Below are 9966 nucleotides of genomic sequence, written 5' to 3' on the forward strand. Positions count from 1 at the left end.
TATATATATATATATATATATATATATATATATATATATATATATATATGTACTTTTCCTCCATCTCTCTCTTTTCCTCTTTCTTTCCTCTCTCTTCCCCCGCCGCGGTCCTCTCCCCCTTTAATTAAACCTCCTACACCTGGAGCTGTTTGTATGGTGTCTGCAGACGCGTCCCGCTGTGACCCAAACCCAACACACCCGACTTAGCCTTTGGTGACAAGATGCTAGGGAATCAGGCAAGAAATCTGTCAGCAGAGTGTTTAAGTCACTGACATGAAGGCAAAGACAATATGGATACCTGGGGTCGATGGCCAGACAGCACAACTTGATAGAGAGCTATAAGTAAAAATGAGAGACTCTGTCTCAAAAGGAGGTAAAACGTAGTTTAAAAAAAAGATATCCAAGGTTCACCTCTGACCTCTGCACACACTCACATGCATGTGCACCCCTCACATGATAATGCTGGGTTGTACAGCTTTTCAAACATTCGAAATACATGCAACACTAATTATTAATAAAGTTGATAACAGAGGAATGAAATAAGAGGAATGGGGCTTGCAAGAGAAAGAGACATTTGAGAGAAAAATGATGGAGAAACGTATTTTCTGGAATTAAAAAGAGATGGTTCTATCTTTGTACCCTAGGGCATCATGCACAGAGCGTATTCAAAAACTGCTTATTAAATAGAACTAAAAGCCATATACGGCTTGGGCTAGCACTAATGCCTCCAACACAGAGCACTTCACTATTACTCGGGATGAGTCATGCTCAAACAGTCTAACTTTCTGATCTCAGTTGTACATAAGTCAAAGTAAACAAAAAACAGGATAGAAGCTATTACGGATAATTTCCCTCCATTTACTTTTAACAGCAGGTAAAATGGGCTACCATTACAGAGAATAATATCAAGGAAGGAGAGGGCTGGGAAATGGTTCCTCACAAAACAAAAACAAACCAAAAAAACAAAACAAAACAAAAAACAAAACAAAACAAAAAAACCAAAAAAAAAACCAAAAAAAAAAAAAAAAAAAAAAAAAAAAAAAAGAAAAGAAAAACAAAACCTCATAAAGTTAAATTGATGTAATATTTTTCTCTTGCCAGCCCCCCGGATGTGGTGGTTGGAAATGGGAACTGAGCAAAATCCTGAGTCTAAGAGCAAAGGAGAGAAGCTACAAAAGTGTCCTTTAAAGTTTTAAATGGCTGTACTCTTGCCTAATCACCTCTTCTCCCATTTTAAGGGTATGCATGGGGACAGCAGTCTCCATACTGAAGCTCAAAGCCCCTGTCCTTTGTCATGCACAATCAAAGCCCTGGGCAAATACAGGGTACTGGGGATAGTGGTGGCTGCTTTTTTTCTTACCTCTTTGTGTTAGGCTTCATCTGCAACCAACCTAAATCTTTTTTATGAAATGTGTCCTAGAGGGTCTTGCCTATCCCCAGCTGTATTGTGCTGATACATTCATTCATTTAGTAACTATGTAAGAGGCAGGAATCACATGCCAGGCACGACAAAAGACATCAGTGAAGGAGATGGAGAGTGGGAAGAGTGTGTGATACAGAAACAGGAGGACCTGAGTTCAGATCCTAGCACTGTGTTAAGAAGCTGGGCAAGGTGCTGTGCAGACAGAACCAGAGTGCACAGGCTTGTGGAAGTAGACTGTGACCCCCAAGTGTGCTGGCAGGTCAGTCTAGCCAAGTGATAGGGATCATTTATAATAGGAAACTAAAAATACAAGGTAAAAAAATGATTGAGGAAAATATTCCATGTTGACTTGTGTCCTTCACATACACATGGACGCACATATCCATGCACATGTGCACATGTGGGCACAACACTGGGAGGAACTGAGGACCTGACATTTGGATGAAGACCCAAGTGGAAGGGGAGGGGGAGGAGTAGGAAGAGGGATAGAAGCAGAGAGGAGGGGGAGGGTGGGAGGAGAAGAGGGGGGAGGTAGTGGTGGTAGGAGTAAGCATGGGGATCTGGGAGAGGAGCAGGAATGTTCCAGAAACAGGGAAAAGACACACAAAGGTTTCGAGACTGGAGCAACCCTGAATGTTCAAGAAATAGCAATATAGCCGGGCTGGGAGAAATAAGGATGCAACTGAGAGTCTAGGGTGGAAATAAGGAGAGCCAGCCACAATGAGCCTTCTTAAGGAGTCTCACATGAAGTCAGCTGGCTCACACTTTTGATTTGCTTGTTATTATAATTCAGTCGCTGCAGGAAAGAAATATCTTAAAAGGGGGAGGAGAGGAGGGAGCAAGCTGAAGGGACAGTCAGTAATCCAGTGAGAGGTGATGTCCCTTTGGAGCAAGATGCAGTGGTAAGGGAATCTGGTATAGTTTTCACATAGCAGTGAGGGGACTTGCTCGAGGACTGGATTTGGTAATGAAAACAAAGAATCCTATAGAAGTTCTCAGAATTCCTGGCTAGACAACCTGGAGGACAGGACGTCTAAGGTAAGGCTCAAGAATTGGAAGGAAAGAGGATACAGGGAGCAGGAGGCTGCCGATCACTGCAGGACATGGGCTCTAAGTCCTCGTCATTGCTCTAAGTAGCTGGAGTCTGGTGTTGTCTCATCTGAAAACTCAATACTCCATCATCCATTCCTATTCTTCACCATCAGCTTCTCCAAGCTTCACGCCTCTCTAGGGACTCAAGATTTGAAGGATCTGAGGAGATGAATTCTTCCAAAGAACTTTCTATAATTTGGTTCGTTTTCTTTGCTTTAAAATTTGGTGGTAAATGATTATGAACTAAGCAGTTAATAAACACGTTCCCGGGGGCAGAACAATAAATATAGTTCTTTATTTCATACCTTATGTTGGTGATTTTAGGAATCTAACTCAGTGCCTCATACATACAAAGTATTGCTAAAATGGTAACACTCAACTCAGGGTACAGAAGGGGCTTTAGTATCTGAAGAAAAAAGAGCATAAAGCATTTGAGAGCAGTGAAGAGGCTGGGGCTGGGACCCCAACATGGAATTTCCCTCAAGAGAATCTGGGCTGCTTCATCTCTATGGACCCATTCAAACACTGTACCTATAGGACATCAGAACTCTCTAAAACATTCTTGGGCAAAGGATTCTTAAGGAAACAGACAAAATAAGAAGAGCATGTGGAAAAACCATGACAACACAGTTCCACAATCACTCCATTGCCCAAGCACAAACTAGAACCAAGACAAGAGTAGTAAGAAATATTAAAGAGACTCTAAGAGTACATATGACAGCTTTCATTCCAGTTTAAACATCATGCTAGATCCAAGAGCTTCTTCACTATGTAATGGGACATCAGTGAGGAAGTTTCATCAGAAGAAGAACAAGGGCTCTCTCTGAGAGTTGCTTACCATTCAGAGCAGATTAAAGTAGAGGGCAGATAATGCACGAGCAATATTATGTTTCAAATATAGAACGGAACAATACAGGGAGACAAATGCTACCGAAAGTAAGGACTGCAGCTAGACGGGGTGGTGCAAACCTTTAATCCCAGCACTCTGGAGGCAGAGGCTGGTGTATCTTTGTGAGTTCAAAGGCAGCCTGTCTACAGTGGAGTTCCAGTACAACCACAGCTATTTTGAGCTCAACTCAAAAAACGGAAAAAAGAAAAGCAACAGCAGCAGCTTCTGCCTAAAAACTATCCCGAGACCATACATAAAAGGCTGAGAAACCAGGCTTACAGCAGAGTGCAGGCACTGCACACACATGTGCAGGCTCTAGGTATGTGAATCATATATATGTAACAGGAAACGCTCGGCTGTTATCAGCAAAGAGCAGTGGAGGCTTAAGTTTCTCCGATGAAATTGCATTGTATTTGTGTATAGCCTGAGCACAGCTTTCGGTATACTTTAAATCATGTCTCTGTTAGGTTAAACACTGAATAAAATACAGGGTATTTACTGCTGGGTAAAGAGCTGTCCCACGGTAGCTCTTATGCAATAACAGTAAGAGAAAATGTGTGTAGATGCTTGCTTAATACGAACACAAATTATTTCCCTAATAATCTCAATCCATGTTCACTGGACCCACAGATATAAGGTCCAGTGAAGCAAAGAGCCAAAAGTTTTTCTTCATCTTCAGGAGAGCTTACTTTTCAAAGAGAGAGATAATAATTATGAGTGGCTTAGTTGGATAAGCGCAGGTAGACTCCATGGGACATGGGTTCCTCGTTGGTTGCTTCCACAGACAGTGTGGGAGCAAGAGCACAAAACATAGTTCATGGTGGAAAAGACACTGAAGGCCCTCTATGTGGGGGTGGGGGAGGTAAGTTATACATACATCGTTCCAGCTTCAGTGAGGAATGGGGTTCCCACTGCGCCCCCCAAAAGGAGGTGATCTGCACTGCTAACCACAGTGAGCTACTCTGCATGCCTGCTTTCCCAGGGTAAAGTGAATGATGGAAAAATGCTTTGAATACATGTATTTTTATACTACATATATGGCTGTTTTACCTGTAGGCTCTGTGTGCATACTATGTGTGTACCCAGTACCCTTGAATGCCACACAGGACATCAGATTCCCTGGGACTGGAGTTAGAGATGGTTGTGGAGATTCAAATCCAGGTCCTCTGGTAGAGTAGCCAGTGCTCTTAACTGCTGAGCCATATCCAAGGCTCTGCATGTCTGTTTGTTTTTGTTTTTAAATATACCACAAAGCTTTTTTTCTTTTGGCAACACTGCAAAATCTAATAATGATATGTTGGCCCCAAGATACATGCCAAATTTTCTCTTAAATTTACTATGGGAAGAATTGACATTTCCTAATAAAGAAGTTAGTTCCTGCTTCATTTTAAGCTAAATATCCAGATGCAACAGATTGCTATTTGTCTATGCTTGACGCTGCAAGAAAAAGGCTGCTTGCTTGGTTGTTGTTGTTGTTTTGTTTTTCCCCTAAAAACCTGAGTTTCTTATGACATACAAATGAACCATACTCACCAGTCTTTGATTGTGGATTTCTTCTTGGTTCTTCAGGGGCCTCTATGGGCTGATCAGCCAGAAAAACTCGAGCTTGATCTACTGCATTCAGCACAGAATATTCTTTCTCCTTTAGCTCACGTCTCAGTACCTTTGCAAAAAGAAACAGAGATGGAGTATATAAGCAACCTCACATGTTTTCAGCAAATGAAAGTATGATTTAGCTTGACCACTTCTGACTGAAGCTGCAGAGGGAGTGGCTGAAACCAACATTCAGATAAGTTACAAGTGAAAATGTGTTACAGGTAGGAACAATAGAAAGAGTGAATAGAAGCCAAAGGGAAGGTTCCGGAAAATGTTGTCTTTGTTGAAGGAAAGAAGAAAAAGATGAAGGATGGGAAGGACACTTTAAGATTTTCATCTACAGGAGTTAGCTACATTGTATTTGAATTTACCAAATGTGAGCTTGAAGAATCCCCACTGTGTAGAGTTGCTAAAACATAATAGGCTGCTCAAAGACACATCTTCCTTAAGACTGACAAGAAAAACTGCATCCAATGATACAGAAGGAGGTAATTTCACATGTGGTAATAAGGGCCTCAGAAGTGTTTTATGCTCTTTAGAATACATTGAGAAAAAAAAATTAAGAGATAGGCACAAATTAAAGTGTGTGAAATCAAAACGAAACCAAAGAGAACACATAAAAGACAGTCTCCAATTATCTTAAAATACAGTCCGTCCATCTCTCACGTTGAGGCAATTACTGTTTTTCCCTGGTGAGGTTTGCATGCAAAGCTGGGACTCCCAGAATAACTTGTCTCTAGCACATTTATTCTTTTAAGTAGAGGTGAACTTTCACCCCTGCTCCTATAAAATGTTTGGTGATTAAGACTCTAATTGACAAGGTTTACAGACAGCCAAACTCACTCAGGGATAAGACGCCAACTTGTAAATGTGTCTTGTGCACTATTTTAAAGCAAAGGTAAATCAAAGCTACTGCTGTCATCTTTAGCCTTTAAAATTCATATGCAGCCACATCTTCAGGCACTAATCATTTGATTATAGAACCATCCAGGGGCTATGCACTATGAGCATGCAAGGTTTTTTTTCCTCCCTAAAATATTTCTCAAGATTGTAGAATCAAGTCTTTCTTTCCTTTTGCCTTTCGGACATAATTAAATGTTTTACTAGTGTTTGAAACAGCAGTGTTAGGATGCAAGGTTATTTGGAGGCTAAACCATCATCTTTTGCATTCAGTAAAAATGGGGGAAAAAATCTAGAAGTACCAGAAGAATCATCATATAGAGATGGCAAAGATAAACAGGAGAGAAATATGGGGTGGGCCAAAGTCAAAGGGGCTGTTACAGGTGGAGAGGGAAGGGACAGCCAGGACAAGAACAGTTAAAGGCTATTTGACTTTTAGACCATGGGCAATTATTATCTGGTAAGGATTTTAAAAAATGAAAGTTAAGGCCCCCAGCCCCCTATACAATTAAAATCCACAACCCAATATATGCAAGGATCCAGGTGGGGAGTAAAACTTTCTCTAAAAATCATTTACCTAGACACATTTACACATACTCCCTAATACTTATCACATAGAGGCCTGACAGCAGAGTGAGTGTAGGTTGGTCAAACCCCCAGTCAATGAGTGTTTGTTATTAAATGACCATGTTAGGGAACACACAGCCTTCAACCTTCCTGTTCAAGAAATGTAGCTCAAGGTGTCCCAGAGTCTCATACCTGCATGAAATAAAATGGATCTGTTTTCTGACATGTAACGTTTTGATATATGTAAAGAAAAAAGTCAGAAGAGAATGCGAAAAATAGATTTAAAAAAAAAAATATATATATATATATGTGTATTTATGGGTCTGATCCACATTTTTTAACAAGAGATTATCATATCTTTAGATGAGGGAGATCTAGAGGTGCAGAGGCAGTCCTAATAGTTACTTCCAAAACTACTTGTAAATAAATATAAAATGGTGGTATGAGAATATCACATTGATTTATATTTTTGAACTTTTTTTAAAAATTTTAATAGTCAAGAGTACTCATCTCCCAGAGCTGAGTGCAACCAGTTAATAATGAAGCAGTGAAGATTCATAAAATGATACCCAGGGTTCTGCTGAAACTTTCCTTTTGGAGAGGACTCTCCAGAAATGTAACTGTTCAAATGCAAGGTGCGGAAGAAAGAGGCAACACTCCTAGAAGACCACACCTTCCCTTGGGTGCAGATTCTGACACACAAAGAGAGACATCCCTTAGAGTAGTTTAATGACATCACTAAAGGGAACCAGAACAGACATTAAAAACAAACAAATGGAAGATCGGAAGAGCAGACAAGGGGTCGGGCCTCAGGAGAAAGAAAATGCTCACGGGGAGATGTCCCAGAGGGTAAATTCCAGATGCTGTGGTGCGAAACTTAGGAGAGGGGACCCTGGCGACTTAAGAAGGGGTGTTCCTGCCTGACTGTTCAGAATTGCTCAGTTCACTAAGTGCCTTGGAAAGTGCTATGGGAGGGTAAGGGGACAAAGGAGAGTTGTTCTTAAAATTATGTTTAGATTCTCACAAGTTCGAACAGAAAATAAACGTTAGTCTACAGACAAACTACCGAGGAGACAAACTGATCGATTCCCCATATGGCTGAAACTTTATCAATTATGCATGGAGACTCTCACAGGAGAGCAATTTTGTCGGCTGGCTGGCAGTTTGTTGTGCTCAGAAAGCTCTCTCCCCAGACAGCCACACTGTGGATGCCTCCGACCATTAATGCCTTCGAGATGGAAGTTCGCCCTGACACCGTGCCATTACAGTGGCGTTCACCTTTCCCATTCCCTACATTTCCTGTTCCCATTACTCTGCTTATGTCTTTTCATACTTCCCAGATCTATTATTCAAGGACAGTATGTATTCCTTTTTTTAATGTTTTATTTAATTTCTGCCTTTCTCAGATATACCATAAATTCTCATGACTTCTGAATATTGTACTACAGGAAGCCGAGTGCTGAGGTAGGATCGGAAGGGCTTCCTCACGATGGAGGGTCGGGGTTAGGGAGTGGGCTTCATCTGAGTTTTACAAAGGGAAAAAGATTCTTCCCCCAGGGAAAAATCATGCTCCAGCCTTGGGAGGAAAGATTCCAGTGTGTACATCAGGAGAGAACAACACACCTTTAGCACTTATATAGGCAGTAGCTAAGGCTCAAGAAACAGGTAGATGTGAAGGCAGAAGAATATGTACATCTGATACCTAATAATGGATGACGGGCAAGCTGATGAAGAGCCAGGCAACTGGGTTAGGAAGTGACTAAAAATTTACATAGTTTTCTTAACAATATTGTTGGGTCATCTAGATTAATTAAAAACCCAATCTGAGTATTAGAGAGTCTTCCATAGTTTACTTGCATTTCTCAACACATTAATCTACAACCTGCCAAAGGGGGAGAAAACTCACCCTGCATTGAATTCTTGGTAGGGAATGTCTGGTGAACTCACTTGATAAGCCAGAGAAGAAGTATAGCAGTCATGGGCAGGTGGAAACCACCCTAAGTAAAAGTGCAGGGGCTCTGACCCCACCTCTCTCCCCAGTATCCTAGAGAGCACATGCAGTCTACCTGCACAGGTTCTCTTTTGACGTTTTAACTTTGTTATTCAATTTGTTCTATTTCAATTTTATTTAATTGCACTCACAAAGAGATTTGACTTTCAACTGCATTACACACATAATCACCACACCTTTTACCTCTCCATTAGATGTGAAAGCAAGCCTGAGTTTGCCTAAGCACCTGGAGAGCATTAATGATAAGCTAATTAGGGTCCAATGAGTTGTTTTGTATACAAAGTAGCATCCAGTTTCTCATTTGGGAGTTACTTAAATGAATATACGATAACCTAACTGGAATTTTTCTGTGTTAATGACTTTATATTTTTACTGGAAACAACCCTCCTTCCAAACAATAACAAGCTTTGGTAAAGTTGTGTGGCGCTGGACCCTCACACAGTGTTGGGGCATGGTAGACTCACAAGACACTTTAGTTTGCTGGTTCCTCAAAAGTTAAACACAGGGTTCATTTTACCCTGTGTCCTAGATATCCCATAACCAGATATACCTAGAAATAAAACATCTGTACAGATTAGAAACACACGTGAATGTTCATAACAGCATGACATCATAGCCAGACCGAGGGACCAACCAAACATGCATCCACGGATCAGTAGATAAGCAAAATGCTGCGGAGCTGCACCACAGATCTTAGCAAGGAAAATGAGTTACAGACCAGTGCAGGCTACCACTGGCTAAAGCTAACAAATGCTCTCAGCAAAATGATTCAGAGGAAAGCCTGTGGTGTGAGATCCCATTACCACAGAGGTGTCTACCGAAAGAAAATCAGTAGCTGCCTACGGTGGGAGGCCTGAAGGGGTGGAGGCACACAGGGGTTCTTTTTCATGAGAATAAACTTCATTACATCAAGTAATAAATGCAAACCAAGACACAAATTGTTCCTCTTGCAGAGAAAGTTAATCAGCTTAGTGCAAACATGTCAGTAGAGAAATTCTCAGGGGTGCTCAAGTCAGATAGAACACTCTTTTTGCTTTACTTACAACTTGCACATCTTAGAATGGCTTGAAAGCACTCGGGCACACAACTGTTTAATCAAAAAAAAAAAAAACCTCTATCGGGTAGGTGCCACACTGGACAGTCATGCAGTGAGCTTCTACATCAATCACTGAGTCCTTATCCCCTGGGGGCCTGAGTCCTGGTACATTATGAAGAGTAACGAGTCAATGTGGGTGATGCAAATAGATATCATAGGAAGATGGAGAGGAGACGCTGGAGGGCAAATAATTGTTTGCTATAAGGGAACTTCACAGGCACCTTTTAAATGAAAGCTTTAAAAAGGGGTGGGAAGAAAAAGGCCATTCCTAATCACTTAAAATTCTCATCTTAACTAACTCTAAAATACTTACTCAATTTTTGAGAGTTTCAGAGTTTAATGAGCCAGGACAGGGAAAACAAAACAAAAGAAGCCATGCAGTTACTATTTGG

General features: G+C 41.0%; 1 protein-coding gene across 11 annotated transcripts in view; it reads right to left on the minus strand.

Annotated features, from left to right (window-relative positions):
* The window catches only part of Utrn (utrophin), a 509106-nt gene that overhangs the window by 129501 nt on the left and 369639 nt on the right, over positions 1-9966 (minus strand). For all 11 annotated transcript variants that reach the window (XM_031380393.1, XM_031380398.1, XM_031380394.1 and 8 more), the window contains one exon: positions 4938-5067. In XM_031380393.1, coding sequence (XP_031236253.1) covers positions 4938-5067 — 130 coding nt within the window. The remainder of the gene's footprint in view (positions 1-4937; positions 5068-9966) is intronic.

This window comes from Mastomys coucha, unplaced genomic scaffold, assembly GCF_008632895.1.
Source record: "Mastomys coucha isolate ucsf_1 unplaced genomic scaffold, UCSF_Mcou_1 pScaffold2, whole genome shotgun sequence".
In the NCBI taxonomy this organism is placed as follows: Eukaryota; Metazoa; Chordata; class Mammalia; order Rodentia; family Muridae; genus Mastomys; species Mastomys coucha.